Source organism: Ursus americanus, chromosome 15, assembly GCF_024610735.1.
Source record: "Ursus americanus isolate L20-20 chromosome 15, mUrsAme1.1.p, whole genome shotgun sequence".
Taxonomy (NCBI): Eukaryota; Metazoa; Chordata; class Mammalia; order Carnivora; family Ursidae; genus Ursus; species Ursus americanus.
In genome coordinates this window covers 18,612,367-18,631,849 of record NC_142141.1, presented here as the reverse complement: position 1 = coordinate 18,631,849, position 19,483 = coordinate 18,612,367, and the positions used below count along the sequence as shown (strand labels likewise).

Sequence of the window (19,483 nt, the reverse complement as noted above, 5' to 3'; positions counted from 1 at the left end):
ACAATATGCCAAGCGAAAGGAGCCAGGCACAAAAAAACACCTATTATATTATTTCATTTACGTGAAATGTCTAGAATAGGTAAATCTATAGGGACAGAAAGCATATTAGTATGGCAGGAGTGCAAAAAAAAAAAAAAAGGTATATTTGGGGAGTAATGGAAATGTCCTAAAATTAGATTGAGTTGCACAACTCTATAAATTTACTAAAAATGATTGGATTGTACACTTGAACTGGGAGAATTTCATGGTATATAAATTATGCTTCAAAAGCTATTTTAAAATCAAATGAACTAATCTGGGATTTTTCATGTCACATGGATCACCTTTATTTTAGAAATTCAATAAACTACTGACCCCAAAGGGGAAAAAACTCTAAGACTTGGAGAATCAAGTTCTTTAAAGGAGGATTTGTAAGCATATATTAAAAGGGTCTTTAGTAATTCACTGGAGAAATGGTTTACATTTATATCTGAGAATGGGAAAATCAGAATCTGTTTACCACTCTTCTGTTCTCACCATGTCCAAGTTTCTGCACAGAACACCTTGTGGGTAATGTGGGATGCAAACTGTAGGCTTAAGATCATATATTGCTCCAGAAAGATTACAGCAGATTTTCTTAAATTGAAAAGAAAATCATGAAATAAAAATTAGCTACTAAAATAAATTCTATGGGAACAAAGAATACTAGGACTATTTCAGGATATCTTAGAAAAAGAAATACAGTAGCTTTCTGCATTTTCCTCCATTCTTCCCCTGTTTTCAGGCAGCAACCAGAGCAGCCCAAACTCACAGCCTTGGGATAGGGAGAACATGGCTAAGCAATAGAGACCTGAAGATTCAGGTCTCAGCTTCAAATTTCTTCCCCCCCCCCCAGATTTATCAAGATATAACTGATAAATAACATTTTATAAATTTAAAGTGTACAATGTAATAATTTGATATATGTATACATTGCAAAATGATTAATATAATAAGTTTCATTAATATCCATCAGTAGACATAGTTACAGATTATTTTCTCCTATGATGAGGATGGGTAAGATCTACTCTCTTAGCGACTTTGACATAGAAAATACAATACTGTTACCTATTGTCATCATACTGTACCTTACTTCCCAGGTCTTATTTACCTTGTAACTGGAAGTTGATACCTTTTGGCCCCCTTCATCCAATTCCCCCACCTTCCACACCCCTCCAATTTTCAAAATAGATCCTTGAAATCCTAGAAGAGATAAGAAGAGCTTGGGGAGTTTTACATTTATGTAGTAAATTATAGGTTTAGCAAGAATGCACAATGATGTAAGGGCCAGTTGTCCCCAGCCACCACACCCCAAACACACACACCTTGCAGGTTTAGGGCCAAGTTAGAGATAGCAGGTTATATTTCTGGGCGAGCTTTCTAACACATAATGCTGTTTTGAGAGAGAGACTACTCGTCAGGACTATTCCAAGTAAGCGCTCCATGTGCAGCTGAGTCAATGGAGACCAAACCCAGATGTCTATAAGAATCATGTGGCAAGCTTCTAAAAAGTTCAGGAGACAGGGTACGAGTCTTGGCGATTCTAAGTGTATAGGTAAGGGGTGAAGCACGGTTAGCTGTTGTTATTTTTGTTTTGTTCTGTTTTGTCTTGTTCTGTGCTTCAGATTCTTCAGGTGATCACAGTAATCAACAAAGTGTGGGACACAGGGGTATAAGGAGTTAAGCCAGATCCGTAGTTCTCAACCGGGGTGATTTTGTCCCCCAGGGAACACTTGGTGGGGTCTGACATCCAGTCGATAGAGGCCAGGGATGCTGTTAAACAGCCTATAATGCTGGGGTTCTAGGAGTCAAATCATTAACATGGCCATCTCTGTGTATTGTTTCTATTGGGTATAGACAACCCACTTTGGGGGCTGGACGATGGAGGGGCTCACATTGTTCTAAATTGTGTAGACTTTGCTCCATATGCAACCAGTATGTGTGGCTCACCACGAGGCTCATGTGTTTCTCTGGCTTCAGTTGTGGCCCTCACCATGTTGAAGTCACGTAAATCATAATAACAGGTTTTGCAAATATTACCAGCACAGATTTATAGTTGGGCAAGAACAGAGAGTTAGACATGAAGTGCTCAAAACAGAGTTCAGATTTTAAAGTTCCCACTGGGAATGAATACATTGGCATATGCATTTGCTTGTACTTTTTCTATCAGCACTGGCAAAACTGTTGGGGGTGGTGGGGGTGACGAGTACATTCTTGGGACTTTCCCTTCTCTCCACTTCCCTCATGAGACCAGGAACTTCACGTTATTTTTTTTCCCCTCTTTTTGCCCACAGCAAAATCAGCACTCTAGAAAGGGCCTAATACATACATTCCCCTTAAGGAACTGAGGAAGCTTCAAGATCAGAAAGCTTTGTGCCCTTGGAAGGGAATGGAGAAGTGGCTTCTAACATGTGTTGAGGGGAGGTATCATGGAGCAGGAACATGGGCTTTGCTCACATGCCATGCTCAAGGTTCAAAGCCCAGGTCTGCCCTTACTAGTTGTGGATGGTGAGAAAGACACTTCAGCTCTGTGGCACTCAGTGTCCTCATCAGTAAACTGAGGATATGAAATCTTAGATTGCCATGTTGTAGTGAGGGTTGGATAACGTCTGTAATGAGCCTGGTACATGTGGACCCCCAAAAGGGCAGAGCTTGTATTTATCTGTCTTCATTCCCTATTTATGTCATCACCAGAAGTCTCTGATCCATGGTAGGACCGCAAGAAACACCTGTTGAATGAACAAATGAAATGGTAGCCGTTATTGCTGAAAGTCTGCTCTGTGCGAAGCTGGCCTATTGTCTTTCCTCCTTTCACAGACAAGAAAGTGGAGCTGGAGGCATGAGGCTGGTTTCCTGGGATCACTAACCTTCTATATTTTCTAACCATTCCAGGGCAAAGAAGGAGCCTTCATGGTACGAGATTCCAGGACTCCAGGAACATACACGGTGTCTGTTTTCACCAAAGCCATTGTAAGGTACAGTGTTAAGTCAGCTCAGCAAAGCGGGGAGAGACGGTCCTGAGGTGGGTAAGCCACAAGCCCCACACAGCAACATAGACAGTGCAAGAGGTAGAGGGGTCACCAGAAATGGTGTGCTTTCCCTGATCCCACCGAGAAAACCGAGGCCAGGACATGAAGAACGTAACTGAAGTGATTTCATTGGAAAGTAACAGAGCTGGGTCCAGATGCCAGGTTCCTTTCTAAGTTAACACCCCTGAGTGCAGAACGCTAAAGAAATAAAATACTTGAGCTGCAATGGATGAGTTTATAATTTGACCCAGCTAGCAAAGAAGATACTTTCAACCAGAAGTGAGAAGATAGGCGTCTTCGTTCTGGCTCCTCTAATGAAGTAACCTACCATTTGTTGAGTCCTTACCATGTGCCAGAATGTTACAGACTGTTTCTCATCCTCACAAACTCTGAAGGCAGGAGTTACTCTGCTCCTTCCCCATAGGAAAAAACAAGGCTCAAAGAGCTGATGGTATGTCCCCGAGGCAATGGAGCTCCAGTGGTCAAGCCACCATCATGCTCCAGCGGGCTGACCACAAGACCCTGCTTGTCTCCCCCTCTCTGTACCTCAGTTTCCTGCTCAGTAAAACAAATATCTAAGAGCCTATTCAGGTCTCAAATTCTCTTCTAATTAAAAAATAAGTAAGAACAAAGCAGTTTGTCAATGAGCAAGTTCCAGTAAGAATTAAGAAAAAAGAGAGAAAGAATGATTAAGGTGTCCTCAGGGAACACTTCTGGGAGAATGAGGACATGAGCAGGACTCAGAGCAAGAGCAGGGTCTAGACAGGGGGTGGGGAAGAAGGGTGCTGCCCAAGGATGGGAGAGAAGAGGCACATCACAGAGGGGCCGTGCCTCTGCCATGGCTGGGGACAGTGAGGACAGTGACCTGTAGCTCCATAAGATATGATGGAGAAGGAATGAGAAATAAAGTCTATGCTGAGGGTGTCCAAGGTGAGTGACCACTTCCAGGTTCAGTGATCCACCACCAAGACTCACAGGACTCAGCATATAGTCAGTCGTACTCAAGGCTAACGTTTATTACAGCAGAAGAATACAAAGCAAAAGCAGCAAAGGGAAAAGGCACATGGGCCAAAATCCAGAGGAAGCCAAACGTGAGCTTCCAAGAGTCCTCTCCCAGCGGAGTCACACAGGACGTGCATAATTCCTCCAGCAGCGAGCTTTGACCACAGGGGTAAAATGGTGTCTATCAGGGAAGCTCAGGAGAGACTCAGTGCCCAAGGTTTTCACTGGAGGCTGGTCACCTAGCAACCTCTGCCTAGCACATAGCAAAATTCCAGAGTCCCAGAAGAAAAGCAGGCATGGAACATAAACCATAGTGCTATACAAACAATTTAGGAACAGGGAGCCATCCTTACCAGTTAGGGAATGGTGAGAGTCCTCCCAAAATCCAAGTTCTCAGATGCCAGCCGTGGGCCAACCTTGCAAGCAGGCCTTTCATTCAGGACAGCTATGTTAACTCTTTGCTCTGCAAAGTCACGAGAGTACTAAGGGTCCAGAGTGTTCCCTTATCGTCTGCTGCCAGTTAGTGAAATCCGCACAGCTGAGGAGGCAAGCATGTAGCATACACGAGACCATTCCCCACTTCATGGCTGTAGAAGAAGCATCACCAGTCCCTCGTGGCACTGATTCTAATTGGGTCTAGATGTAGCCTCGGAGACCTCGTGACTCCAGCACCCAGGGCCACCCTGTCAAGACGGACACACGAGTTGAAATATACCTGCCATCCTTCTGCGAGGGTAAAAAACAAAGCTAATAGGAATCTGACACCAGTAGACATTTTTGTGTCTAAATATTGCTTGTTAATAATCACTGCATTTATGTTTCATTTGTTGCAGTGAGAACAACCCCTGTATAAAGCACTATCACATCAAAGAAACAAATGAGAACCCCAAGCGATATTATGTGGCTGAGAAGTATGTGTTTGACTCCATCCCTCTCCTCATCAATTATCACCAACATAATGGAGGAGGTGAGTTCTAAAGGATGAGGCCAGGGGTCCCCTTGCAGGGGAACTTAGAGAAAAATGACAACCACCTCGCCGGGTTTCTTCATCTCAGACAAGCTGACCATAAATAATAACTAAATCTCCAAATAGAAAATGATGCCAAATATTTGGTTGTATTCTATATTTTCCATTAGCAAATTCTGTTGTTAGACTCATGGGATTTCACCACCTGCCCATCTGTATTTATTACTCTTGTTGGAGGGGGTGTAATATCAGTGACTGGACTTTGGGATTTGTTTTCCAGAATAAAAATAGCTTTTGCATTGGATTATATTTTTGCTGATAATTTAACTTGAACCATTGCTACAGTAAAGCTCTAACTACTGCCTTTCACGTTTTAATCAACCCAGGTCTGGTCACTAGACTCCGGTATCCAGTTTGTTCCTGGAGTCAGAAAGCCCCGGTCACAGCAGGACTGAGATACGGTGAGCAGTGCATTCAGCAGTATTACGTATTTGCACTAACTCACATCCCTAAAGGTCTGAGGCAAATTCTGAATGGACTTCCCATGTACCTGATTCTTCCCCAGACTTAAAATAACCATTATAACAGGTCCACTGTATGTCTGGAGATGGTGTGCACTAAGGAATATTTCAAGTGTATGAGAGAGATGTATCTATGAGCACGTTTATCGAGGTCAAATCAGTGTCCATTGGTTTTACTAAGAGTTCATCAATGAAGTGTTTATTGAGCACCTACTTTGTTCAGAGCACTCGACTAAACGCTATTAGAAAATAATGCCTTGGGACCACATTCCCTGTCTTCTAGAACTTCCGTATCATCTAGTTTGTTGGGTCTGGTCCATTGCAAGGGCTGGAAGCTGGAAGCATTTACAAGTGTTTGTCTGCATAACATGGTGCTAATTTTTTTTTTTCCAATGCCTTTAGGCAAAGCTTGCATCTCCACTGCCATAAGCCCTGTTATTCCCTTTTATCCTTTGGAACTACTTCCCTCACTTTTGATTATCTGCCTGGAGCCTAAAGACATCTGAGTTTGCATCCCCTGTTCTTTTTTTTTTTTTTTAAGATTATTTATTTATTCGACAGAGATAGAGACAGCCAGCGAGAGAGGGAACACAAGCAGGGGGAGTGGGAGAGGAAGAAGCAGGCTCGTAGCAGAGGAGCCTGATGTGGGGCTCGATCCCATAACACTGGGATCACACCCTGAGCCGAAGGCAGACGCTTAACCGCTGTGCCACCCAGGCACCCCTGCATCCCCTGTTCTAAACTGTGCTGTCGAGGAGAAGGCTGGAGTAATTTTCATTGTGTATCTCCTGGGTGGGTGGTTCTCAGACTTCAGTGTACATCTAAGTCATCTGGGATGCTTATTAATAATGTTGGCTCCTGGGGGCACCTGGGTGGCACAGTCGGTTAAGCATCTGATTCTTGGTTTTGGCTCAGGTTGTGATCTTAGGATCGTGAGATCAAGCCCCACATCAGGCTGTGTGCTCACCGCAAAGTCTGCCTAAGACTCTCTTTCTTGCCCCTCCCACTTCTAAAAATAAATAAATAAATCTTAAAAAAAAAAAAAAAGAATGTTGGCTCCTGGGCACTAACTAACACTTAACCAAAACACAATCCCTGATAATGGAGGCCTGGAGTCTGCATTTTAAACAAACGCTCTAGGTGATTTTGACACAGGTGATTAGAGAGTCATACTTTGAGAAACACTGCTATGGGTTCTCCACCCCGAACTAGCACCATACCTGGTACATAGCAGGAATTCAGTACTATTTTCTGTTGACTCAAAGAGGTAGAAATTGAGCTGTTCATGGTACTAGGCCAGGTGCCAGGAAACGGTCATATTCCTTAGCCTCCTTATGAAAATAAGGTAATTCTAATAACTGTAGAATCTTAACATGTCCATGCTGGATGGGATCTCAGAGATCATTTTATGAACCCACTCATTTTGTCAATGTAAAAATTGAGAATCGGATTCCTTTTATTCATTTACTGAACATTTTTTGAGAGCTTACCATGTGCCAGACTGTGCTGGCTGCTACCTCTGTACCAGACCCTTTGGGATCCTTCCTCCCAACCCCTGCTATGGCTGAACAGGGTGCTGTGGATGCACTTGGTGGATAAATGAATGAATGAATGAATGATCAGCTCAAATGAAATTTGCTGTATGTGAAAAATGACAATAAAACATTTTCAATCAGGTATAGAAAATAGTTGAGACATTACAAGAACCCTTTCATTTATTTTCTTTGGTATCTTGACTAATGGCACTTTCCTTCCTCCTTCCGTGTAATCTCCCCCCCCCACATACATTTTTCATGGTTTTATATGCATATGCTATGTTATTATTTTGGGGGAAAGATAATAATTTTACCTATCTATGATAGTTCTAAGTCTAAAGCTTGTATTATTTGCTGTCTTTGGGTTATATTAACAATAAGGTGACATGCTACCTAGGGCTATATATAGTCTCCTTGTAGCCCTCCACCTCATATCTACTGCGTGCTACCCCTGGCAAAACCTCTCTCTCTTTTCCAGGGAAATGGGTGATTGATCCCACAGAGCTCACTTTTGTGCAGGAGATTGGCAGTGGGCAGTTTGGGCTGGTACATCTTGGCTACTGGCTCAACAAGGACAAAGTGGCCATCAAAACCATTCAAGAAGGGGCTATGTCAGAAGAGGACTTCATAGAGGAGGCTGAAGTCATGATGTGAGTAGCCAAAACAAAAGTACACAGAGATGTCTTGGGGAGGATGTTTTGTGCGGTGTTCTTTACATACATTCTGATGCCATGTCACACCGCTTTGCTGCTCAAATCTACTGATGGTTTCCAGTGGCGTGGAGAATCAAATCAAATTCCTCACCGGCATGATCTACAAGGCCTGTCACGGTCTTGCCCTGTCCACTCGCCAGTCTCATTCCCTTCCTCGTCTCCCCTTAGTCCACGATGTGCCAGCCACGCTGGCCTCCATTCATCCTTGCGCATGCCGTCTGACTCCTCTCCATCCTTCGAGTTGTTTTTGTTTGGGGGAGGGAGTGCAATTTTGGGAGACCGAGTTTAGACCATCTCGCCCCTTGCCTTTTCCGTCTAGGAAACTCTCTCACCCCAAACTGGTCCAGCTGTACGGGGTGTGCCTAGAGCAGGCCCCCATCTGTCTGGTGTTTGAGTTCATGGAGCATGGCTGCCTGTCAGATTACCTGCGCAGCCAGCGGGGGCTCTTTGCCGCAGAAACCCTGCTGGGCATGTGCCTGGACGTGTGTGAGGGCATGGCGTACCTGGAAGAGGCATGTGTCATCCACAGAGACCTGGTAAGAGGAAGCAGGGCTGACATCTGTAGGTCTGGGATGAAGGGCTGTGGCCCACTGAAATGTGGAGTACCCAGACTGGGAATACATTATAAATAACAAGTCACAGACCGTCTCCCTTCCATTCTCAACTTCTTCCTTCTTCCACCCACATGGTGATGTCCTAGTAGGACTCAGATCTGGGCTCTAATCTCAGCCTTGTTTCTGATCTGTACCCTCTGAGTCTGAATTGACATTTTTCCAAAATGAAGCTTATAGCCTCTCCTTAACCTCTCCATGCCTTGGTTTCCTCTTGGTAAAATGAGGGAAATGGACAAGCACAGTTTTTCTCAAACTATTATTCAGGGATCTACCCCAATCACATTGGGGTGATACTAAAACCATCCTCAGAATCTCTGGAGGTCAGAGCTCAGGATATTCATTTTAACATACCCCCTTGGGATTTGTAGGCACATTTCAAATGTGAAAAAAGAGTGAGGTCTTTTATCACTCAGGGCTCTTCCAGTGCACAATTGTGTGATCCTCACTGGGGACTAGGTACTCTTCCTACTGAGGAATTGTTTTAAGAGGATTAGCAAATGGGTGATAGTTTCTTCATATCAGCCCTAATGTTCACATTTCCTATTGCATCAGGTTGCATTAGAGCACATCGTTGGTTAGACAACACCACAGATTTCTCTTCTACTTAGGATCTCAGGAGCGAAGCTAAAGGACCACATTTACTCATCCTGATAAAAGATCACACATTTAACTTTTGAGCTCACTTCTGGACACTAGGGAAACTTAATCACCGTCTGTAAAGCCCTTGTACAGCAGCACATAGAAACCCAAAAGCCTGAGATTCTAGGAGACTCCTTATATTGATTATCCACCAACAGTTTTCCTTCCCCTTTTGTTCGCCTGTCTCCACTCCAGGCTGCCAGAAATTGTTTAGTGGGAGAAAACCAAGTCATCAAGGTGTCCGACTTCGGGATGACAAGGTAATATGGGCGTGTGGTGCCAGGAGAGTCTCAGGAATGGGACTCAGGCCCCCAGAATGTTCAGACATTCTTCCTGCACTCTCTACCCAGGTTCGTCCTTGATGATCAGTACACCAGTTCCACGGGCACCAAGTTCCCGGTGAAGTGGGCATCCCCGGAAGTCTTCTCCTTCAGTCGTTATAGCAGCAAGTCAGACGTGTGGTCATTCGGTGAGTGTCATCCTGGCCCCACACCCACGTGATCCAGGACTGCCAGCCGGCTGTTTTATTTGTCAAATCCAGGCAACTCTACTTGCCCAGGACTGCATGGTGAGGGCGTCCCACTGAGAGTCTGTGTGTGACAACGGCTCTGAAAAGTGGGAAGAGGTCCTCGTTACTGCATTTGTTCCTGGAGATCTTTGAAATGGGAGTTAAAGTGAGAGTGGAAACAGATCCGGTGACCCCTTCTATAAGACCAAAAGCTGGAGGAGTCAGGAGATTAGAATATGAGTTCCTTAAGGACCGGGAGCATATTTGTTCAACATTTTTTTCCCATACTTAACCCTCAATCAATATTTTACTCATTTATTCAGCAACAGTTTATCAAGCATCTACTATAAGCCAGGGCTAATCTAGGTGCTCACAATGCAGGGGCGCATAGGATAGGAAAGATGCCAATTCTTTTGGAGGCAAATTTTAGGGGGAGAAGATAACAATCACATAAATGAGCTAATAGATACATACATAAGACAAAGTCCCATAGTGATAAGTAACTGGTATGAATAAAACACAATAGTAATGGAATAGAAAGCGACAGGGATGGAGGGTCTGTTTTAAATAGCAGGGTCTGGGACTTCCCAAGGGTGGTGACCCTTGAGCACAGATCTGAATGGTGAGAGACAGTCATCCCCACTTGAAGATCCAGGGAACAGTGTCCCTGACCAAAAACCAGCAAGTATAAAAATTTGGTGTGTCCAAAGAAAAGAGGGGTACTGTCTTAGTGAGAGAAGAGTAGACAATGAAGTTGGCTGTCCCTGATAAGGAATTAGAATTTCTAATGAGTGTATGGGGCGCCTGGGTAGCGCAGTCGTTAAGCGTTTGCCTTCGGCTCAGGGTGTGATCCCGGCGTTCCGGGATCGAGCCCCACATCTGGCTCCTCCGCTGGGAGCCTGCTTCTTCCTCTCCCACTCCCCTGCTGTGTTCCCTCTCTCGCTGGCTGTCTCTCTGTCACATAAATAAATAAAGTCTTTAAAAAAAAAAGAATTTCTGATAAGTGTAAATGGGCATGAATGAAAGGCAGAAGGAATGATGTTAGTGTGGCAGGAAGTACTAAATATTCTGACTGGATTTGCATATCATCCTAAGCCATAGTTTGTGAGTACTAAACTATACACAAAAACGTACTGGACAAACTCTTTGATTTGAATTATAAGAAGGGTTATACTTTGGAAAGGAATGAGTGGAGTTTGATTTTGCCAAGTGTATCGACTTAGGAGTAGAAACCAGGGGAAAGCTGACTAAATCTCTTCAGGGAACCGGTTTTGAAGTCTCCCCCAGTATTTTAGAATAGCCAACTTCCGACAACCGAGTGGTTTGTAAATTTCTAGTTCTCCTAAACTGTTCCTTAAAACAGCTTCCTATTTGACAGACCCAGCCAAGACTTCGTTATTCAAATTTAAGTTAGAGAATGAATTTGGAAGAAATAAAACTGCACCAGTGCAATCTCAGGGGATCCTTTTCTCCCCCCAAGTCCGTATATAATAAGGAAAGGTATGGCTGACGTGTGGCCACTCTCTATGGGTGATGCAGCTGTTCACACTGCACCGAGCCCGGTGGCCAGCAGAGGGATGTTTGCCTCCATGGCCACTTTGTCACACTCACCTGCCAACTCTGCATAAGGCTTATTCTACCACAGGTTGTCAGCTTGGGAATTTTCTGTTGCATCTTATAATTAGAGGGCTGAGCTACAGTCCATCCCTGCCTAGGACGTGCCCCCTGAAGTGTCCAAAAATGAGACTGACCAATGGATGGAAGCGGGGTAGAGAGGGGAAGAAAACAGGAGGGGCAAGCCCGAGAAACAGAAACCTGGGTGGACGGAGAGCTTGATCCCTGCCTCGAGGCCGTTGAACTTTGTCCTGCATTTTAAGGTTTTTGCCCTAATTAACTGTGCTATTTTAAGCAAGTCAGGTGAGCTCTTTGGGCCTTACCAAGTTTCCAATCAACGCATTACAAGGTTTACATGAAAGCAATTGTTTTCAAATGAGCTTTGAGCTGCAGGCCTCAATTTCCCAAAGAAATCTCAATTTCCAAAGAAAGTCCTGGCAACTTGGGGAGCTAAACAGTCTTATTTACAGGCAGCTTCCAAATTTCCAAAACTCCAGAGGCACCTCTGGGGATCCCTTAGAAACCCTAATCCAGAGGTCTGGGCCGGGGCCCAGGATCTACCATTTGAACAAACTTCTGTGGTGATTTTTATTCAGTTGTTTTGGGAATCATACTTTGGAAAACCCTGCCCTAAGAATCTCTGAAATATGCCTTGAAAACCACCAAAACAGGTGATCTGCAAGCTCTCTTCCCGTTCTGACATCCCATGAATATATTAGTACATAATAAAATTGGGTGTGACACTTCTGCTAAAGACAGAAGAGGGAAGGAGATTAAATCACAGGTCAAAAATAGACAACCCAGGGATGTGTTTTGCTCTGTCTACACAGTATTTTTAAAAATCAAATTGAGTTTCTATTTCTAAACTCTCAATGTATGACTTATTTTTTAAAAATCAGGAAATGTGGCAGTCCCAAACCCTCATCCCCATGTGCCCTATGGTGGCTGGAGCTAAATCACAGCTGTCCTCTGAAGACAGAACTAGACCCCCAGTTCTCCACAGTCCCCCCTAGTCTCCATTATGGCACATCTCATCCACTCCATCCATTTACATGAAGTGAAGACATTTGAGTTTACATCCCCTGCAACTTTTAGTAGTAGCATTTGAGTTAGATATAAAAAAGGACTGAGCTTGAAAGCTCCTCACCACTAGGCAGGTTGGGAAATCTCTGTTCTTTAGAAATAGTACAGGCTTAAGAAGCCTCAGATGGTTTTGTATTCTCCTTCCTGAAGGTAGGGACTTGAGTCCGAATGTCAAGGAATCTTCAATTTCTCTATGTAGGCTTATTTGTTTGCTAGCTGGGAACCGCATCATTTTCTGTGCTGCCCTCACCATCTCTTGTAGGTGTGCTGATGTGGGAAGTCTTCAGTGAAGGCAAAATCCCGTATGAAAACCGAAGCAACTCAGAAGTGGTAGAAGACATCAGTACCGGATTTCGCTTGTACAAGCCCCGGCTGGCCTCCGCGAATATCTACCAGATCATGAATCATTGCTGGAAAGAGGTCAGTAAAGGAAGTGTTTTTCCCCCTACATTGTAATTGACAACTTTAGGGTCTGTCCCTTTCACTAGAGAAAGAAACTCTTTCAGCTCAATGAGGAGTGTGATTGCTGGATCATATGATAACAATACATTAACTTTGTAAGAAACTGCCAGACTCCCTTCTGAAGGTTGCTCTACCATTTTGCATTCCCACCAGCAATGAAAATTTCTATTGTTCTGTATCCTCACTCCGCACTAGCATTTGTTATCAAGTGTTTGTATTTTAACCACCCTAATAGGTACGCAGCGGTAGCCCATTGTTTTCATTTGCGGTTCTCTAATGACATATGATGTAGAGCATCTTTTTATATGTTTATTTGCCATTTGTGTATCTTCTTTAATGAGGTGTCTAGTGAGATCTTTTGCCCATTTTTTAATTGGGTTATTTGTTTTCTTGCTTTTGAGTTTGAAGATGTCTTTGTATATTTTGGATACAAATCCTTTATCAGATATGTGTTTTGAAAATATTTTCTCCCAGTCTATGTATGGTTTGTCTTTTCTCTCTCTTAACGTTGTCTTTTACAGAGGAAACGTTTTTAATTTTAACAAAGCTCAACATCAATTTTTTCTTTTATGAATCATAATTTTGGTGTGGTATCTAAAAACCTATTACTGAACCCACGGTCACCCAGATTTTCTCCTATGTTATCTTCTAGGGTTTTCTAAGGTTCGCATTTTACATTTAGGTCTCTGATCCATTTCGAATTAGTTTTGTGAAGGATGTAAGTTCTGTGTCTAGAGTCATTACAAGGCATGTGGATGTCCAGTTGTTCTAGCACTGTCGTTGAAAACACTATCCTTTCTCCATTGAATGGCCTTTGCTCTGTTTTCAAAGATCAGTTGACTGTATTTGTGAGAGTCTGTTTGTGGGCTCTCAACTCTGTTCCAGCAATCTATTTGTTAATTCTTTCATCATACCACACTCTCTTTGTTACTGTAGTTTTATAGTGAGTCTTGAAGTTGGGTAGCGTCAGTCCTCCAACTTTGTTCTTCTGCAGTATTGTGTTGGCTATTCTTAGTCTTTTGCCTTTCCATGTAAACTTCAGAGTCAGTTTGTCAATATCTACACAACAACTTTCTAGAATTCTGATTGTGATTGTGATTGTGTTGAATGTATAGATCAAATTGAGAAGAAATGACATTTTACTAATGTAGTCTTCCCATCCTTGAATATGAAATGTCTCCATTTATTTAGATCTTTCATTTCTTTCTTTAAAATTTTATATTTTTCCTCATAGAGGTCCTACACACATTTGGTGAGATTTATACCTAAGTATTTTCTTTTTTGATGTTATTTAGCACTTACGTTGTGATGTACTTTTAATACATGATTTTATTTAATTCTTACAATTCTTATGAGATGGGTATTATTATTATCCCCATTTTACTGACAATAAAACTGAGGTTCAAACAAGTTAAGTAACCTGCTCAAAGTCACACAGCTAATGAGTGGAAAAGCTTAGATTCAAAAGCAGGCCATGTGATTCCAAATCCCTGCTGTCAACAACTGAGACACAGTGGCCTCCAACAATACATATGGAAGCATATCTGAAAATGAGCAGAGGGCTAGTGAATTCCGGGCTGCTTTGGAATTAACTATGACACATAAGTACCAGGAACTCACAGAGTCCTTTTCTTCCTTCTCTAGAAACCAGAAGACCGGCCACCTTTCTGCAGACTCTTGAGTCAACTGGCTGAAATTGCAGAATCGGGACTTTAGCAGGACTCAGCCCCAGGCCCCGGGCTGCACATCCTGAAAGGGGGAAGCAAATTCTCCCTTCGTAGAGCATTAAAAGTGCCACCAGCCCAGAATTCCCCAGAGGCAGCTGGCCTGTGGCGCCAGTTCCCGAGTCACCACAGAGGCAGCAGCGCCCAGACAGAGGCAGGAGCGCCCAGACAGAGGCAGGAGGCTGGGCCACTGAACTGGGAGTGACGCCAGAGCAGCAGCCATGTCTCTCTCCTCCTTCCAGCCTTTTACCTTGTGCAGTATGCAGACCTCAACCTGCCGGCTTCCAGGCCACATTTCTTGCACTTCTTAGAGAAAAGGAGAGACACGGTAGGGCTGTGGATTATGGTTTTTATTATTATTTCCAACATGGATCTAAAGTGTATGATCGAGGGATTTTTACTTGACCCGACAACACAGAATCCCAGGATGTGGGGCAAGAGAAATGAGGAGTGTGACTCTTTTTCAAGGAGTACTGGTGACTTAATTAAGGTCAGAAAGAGGGAGCTCAGCGGCTGTGATGCTGTCAGCCGCAGCTTCCTGCCGTAGAGGATGATGGAACAGCTGCTCACCTCTGAGGCCAGATATGCTGAGAAGCAGCTTTAGGAGGTTTTATTCATCGAGCACACGGCCTCCTCCCTCCTCGAAGGGGCATGATGGACCTGGTGAACAGTTCTGATCCCACGGTTGGAGATGGCATCTGGACAGAAAGAGGACATCAGATGGTGGGGAACCAACTGGTGCAGAGAAAGGCCTTAGGTTGTTACCACTCCAATGCCCACCTTTAGTACCAAGTTCCTCCCCTTCTGCATGAAATGCTTGCACAGGCATCCTGGGAGATGACTGCTTTGGAACACTGGCTCCCACTGAGGACTCCGCCCTCAGTTTTTCTGACCTCCGGAGTTAGTCCCTTCTCTGCACGCTCCCACCTTCATCAGCAGAGGGCAGCATTGTGTCGGGCAGTGTGGCCTTGCAGACACCTGGAAGCTTGTTTAGGCCCTAGAGATTTGCAACTTGAAGGTTGAGGCTTCAGGTCTCCTGGAAGTTAGGAGAGTTCGGTTCTCATTCAAACCATCTGGATGGAAAGTGAGTCAAGCACTGAGTGGGGTGCTTCCAAGATGCACAAGGCAGCCTACTGTTGATGGAGCACTGAAGTATGCAAAGTGAATACGTACTGAGCCGCAGGCCTTATCCGCAGAATTTCCTTTCTTCTTGAGTTCACACCAACCCCATGAGAATGCGTTCTTGTTCCCATTTTACAGACGATGGAACTGAAGCTTTAAAAAGCCAAGACAGCTCGCCAAAATGACAGAGCTAGGAAATGGAGAGCCCACATTGTGGGCTGCCAATGACCTTTCTTTATTTCTGTGCAACACTGCCTTCTACTGAGGATGAAACGGATTGCAGAGGAAATAAACAGCTGGGGAAAGACACAGAAAGGCAGTAAAGAAGTCCACCACCGAGTGTTGTTTCTCCCACATAGACCACTGTGGTTGGCCGCGTAGCTCTCCAACTTGGAATAGGAACTTCTTTCTCTCATCTGTCTTCTCGCCTTTGTTAGAGTTAATGACTTTGAAGTTACCCAGTTAATTAACCCTTTGATTCACACACCCCTCCAGAGTCCTGTTGCATGAAGCCATTTATAGATGAGCTTCAAAGCAGTTTTGAAAGATCCTCCTGCAGGTGTATAAATGCTTCCTTTAATTATCAGTTCGACTTGGGGCCAGCTGCAGTATTCTTGGCCACTTTGTGGGGAAGGGTATTCCCTGGTGTAAGAGAGATTTCATATTCCTACAGTGTTCAGATAAAACTTTTAGAGAGATTATTAGATGGTGTTGCAATGAGCTCTTTCTAAATCGTGTGATATTTTGACCAGCTGGAGATTCAGATGCATAACTTGTAACTATAATTATTGTGAAACTGGCTGCCTCAAGATAAAACTCTATCATTCAGAACATGATCTTACTCAACATACCCAAAATCATCCCTGTTTACTTTCGGGCATTTTGTGCATTCTCTTGTGGAACCCTTCATTAGAGACGGTTTCTAGAACATCCAGCCCGAAGGAAAACATCAAAATTGACTGATTGCTGTGGTCTGGATTCAAAAATTGCCCCTTACATGGTATTATGGTGTTCAAGCTCAGATTCACCGGGGCCTTAACTGAACATGTTAACTCCCCAGTGTCCTAGCCTGAAAAATGGGCTTCCTGCCTGTTTTTTTCTACCCTTCTCACGCTTTGGAAATGGTACCATGTGTTCCCAGGGAATTTCCTTATCCAAGGTTTTGGTTCTAGATGCATTTTATAGATTTTGCATTTTGTACCTTTTGAGACTATTTATATTTGGATGTATTGAATATTTATTAGTGTACAGTGATTGCTAGTATGCACAATAAAAATGTTACAAATATCTCTAACCATTTATAAAGCACACATAGTTAAAGATTGGGTCTAGCTGTATGTTTTAATAAATACACTACATATGGCCTGGGTTCCACATTTGCCCAAATGTCAAGCAACCTAAAATTTCCCTTAAATACAAATGATTACATGGCTTCATGTTCCACAAACGAGGAAGGACTATATATAGTCAACATTTGTTCAACAAGTAAATATCAAATGCTTCCTGTGTTCCTATGATACACTCTGCAGAGAGCTATGGAAACAAAGATGAAAAAAAGCACAGTCTTTACATTTAGAAACTCCAGGTAAGTCATTAAAAAAAGCAGACATATAAACAAGTAAAATTATAATCCAGCAACTAAAGCCAGAACAGAAATATAGTCAAAGAGGAGAAGAGCCCAGAAAAAGTGACGGAATCTCTCAGGGGAAGGGGGACATCAAGAAAAACTTCCCAGAACCTTGCTACTCAAAGTGTGGTCCCCGGACCATCAACAGCAATAGGACCGGCTTATGAGAAATGTGAATTCTCTGGCTTCACCCTGACACTCACTGAATGAGAATCTGCATTTTCACAAGATCCACAGGTGAGCATAAGCACATTAAAGTTTGAGAAGTACCATCATAGAGGATACAATGTCTGGCCCAGCTTTGAAGATGGATTATGGGTTTTTTTAGGAAGTAAATGGGCAGAAATAAGAGAAATACTTTCCAGGTAGAAGGATAGAGGAAGCAGAATGTATGGATGGGGAAGCTATTATCAGTTTATCCTCGCCGGTTGTGGGGGCGGGTGTGAGGTGTTGGCAAGGGTAAGGATGATAGAAGGGGCTAGGCGCATCGGAACGGAAGCTGTAAATCTAGATAAGGACCATATTTTAAAATACAAAAAATGTGGGAGCTCTACCTATAGATAGAAAAGATGTCATTGAGCAAGGAGAGAAGGTCAAATCTATGTTTAAAAATACATTCTGGCAGCAGCATGGTGAGTGGATTTGAGAGAGGAACGCTGATGGAAAAGAAGCCAATGTGAAGATGATTTTTTGCCTTGTTCCGAGTACCAGATTATTGTTCATACTCACTTACTGTCATCTGCTGTGTGGGTGACATGCAGAAATTGTAATTCGGAGTTCTTCAGTCACAGTTGGACAGCGATGAATAGCTGTTCCCCTGCCTCTTAAAATCCCAGTGAAATAAAGGCTCGCTTGTATTTTTGGTGTGCTGAGCTCTCCCTGTGCCTTTTAGTTTACCAAATGCCCACGTCCACGGCAGGAGCCAGTTCATGCCCCAGAGGACCATTAGGCACAAGTGAAAACACCTGTGGTTTGGGACACCAGGGTGGCTCAGGCTGTTAAGCGGCTGCCTTTGTCTTGTGTTAGGATCCCAGGGTCCTGGGATCAAATCCTACATCAGGCTGTCCGCTCAGCTGGAAGCCTGCTTCTCCCTGCTTCTCCCTCTGCCTCTCGCTACCCCTGCTCGCGCTCTCTCTCTCTCTCTCTACTCCTGATAAACAAATAAATAAAATCTTTCTGAAAAAAACAAAAGAAAAGAAAAAAGAAAAAGAAAATGCCTGTGGCTTCTGCATGGTCCTTTGTGGGACTCACCTTTGGGCTTAACTCCCGCTGGGAAATGACCCGGATAAGAAACTCCTAAAGCAGTTGGATGAACAGCTCTGCTTCTCAGAGCATTTACCTTGCAGAGCCCACTCTCCCTGGAATCTCCCAACACACAAGTCCACCACTTTGAGGAAGAAACGGGGCACAATCCATTCAGCAAGATGGGCAGTGTGTATTTGTGTGTGTGTCTGTGGGTATGTGAGTGTGTGTCTTCAATGACTTTGAGACCCTCTCCAAGTCATGATGTGTCCTTGCCTTGTGGGATCACAGAATCACACAGTAACTGTTAGAAGGAGTTTTAGAGATCATTTATTTACCTCATAAATAATAGTGATCGATTCACCTGACATTGCCTGGCACTGTGTTGGCCGTACAAGATGAATAAGATATCTTATCAGTTAGAGACCAGACACTTCACATTCAAATTAAGATAATTCAAGGAGGACTTATTTATGAAAGGATTATTTAAAAGAGTGTGGGTCAGGTTGAGGAGAACCACAGAAAGTAGTACAGAAGAAAATAACAGCCAAGGAGCAGTTACCACCTGGAGGCCTCAAGAGACAGGAGGGGAGGTGCTCTTTTGAACGTGAAAGCAGCCAGTCACCTGGAGAAGGGTGCCTTGAGAGGAGAGGACCTTTAGTAAGGAAGCCCAAGGCAACATCACAAAGAGGAAGCCAGGGAAATAAATACACCGACCCCACTCTCCTCCCTTACCCCATGAACTGCCGGGGCTTCTTGTTGGCCAAATCCAACCAGAAGCCAGAGGACAAGGAAACTGTAGCAGGGCCGTCCACAGAGGTAAGTCCCCAGGGGAGAGAGCAGTGGGTTTGGAGAAAGAGACGGTATCTAGTACAGACACCAGCCTTCCCATAAGAAGCCCTCAAGCTAAAAAAAAGTCCAACACATAAACAAATACAGTTGATGCTTATTATTTACAGCTTCTCTAATTGCAGATTTGCCCACTCGCCGAAATGTATTTGTAACTCCCAAATCAGTCCTTTCATGGTCATCCGTGGCGTGCCCCTGCTGGCGCCGAGAAACC

General features: G+C 43.7%; 1 protein-coding gene across 1 annotated transcript in view; it reads left to right on the top strand.

Annotated features, from left to right (window-relative positions):
• ITK (IL2 inducible T cell kinase) overlaps positions 1-18,057 on the top strand; it is a 60,127-nt gene extending 42,070 nt beyond the window's left edge. The window contains exons 9-17 of the mRNA XM_045791992.2: positions 2,911-2,993; positions 4,883-5,016; positions 5,403-5,477; positions 7,551-7,722; positions 8,105-8,321; positions 9,234-9,298; positions 9,389-9,507; positions 12,506-12,663; positions 14,350-18,057. Of these exons, the coding sequence (XP_045647948.1) occupies positions 2,911-2,993; positions 4,883-5,016; positions 5,403-5,477; positions 7,551-7,722; positions 8,105-8,321; positions 9,234-9,298; positions 9,389-9,507; positions 12,506-12,663; positions 14,350-14,421 (1,095 nt within the window). The 3' untranslated portion in view covers positions 14,422-18,057. The remainder of the gene's footprint in view (positions 1-2,910; positions 2,994-4,882; positions 5,017-5,402; positions 5,478-7,550; positions 7,723-8,104; positions 8,322-9,233; positions 9,299-9,388; positions 9,508-12,505; positions 12,664-14,349) is intronic.
• Positions 18,058-19,483: the final 1,426 nt, after the last annotated feature.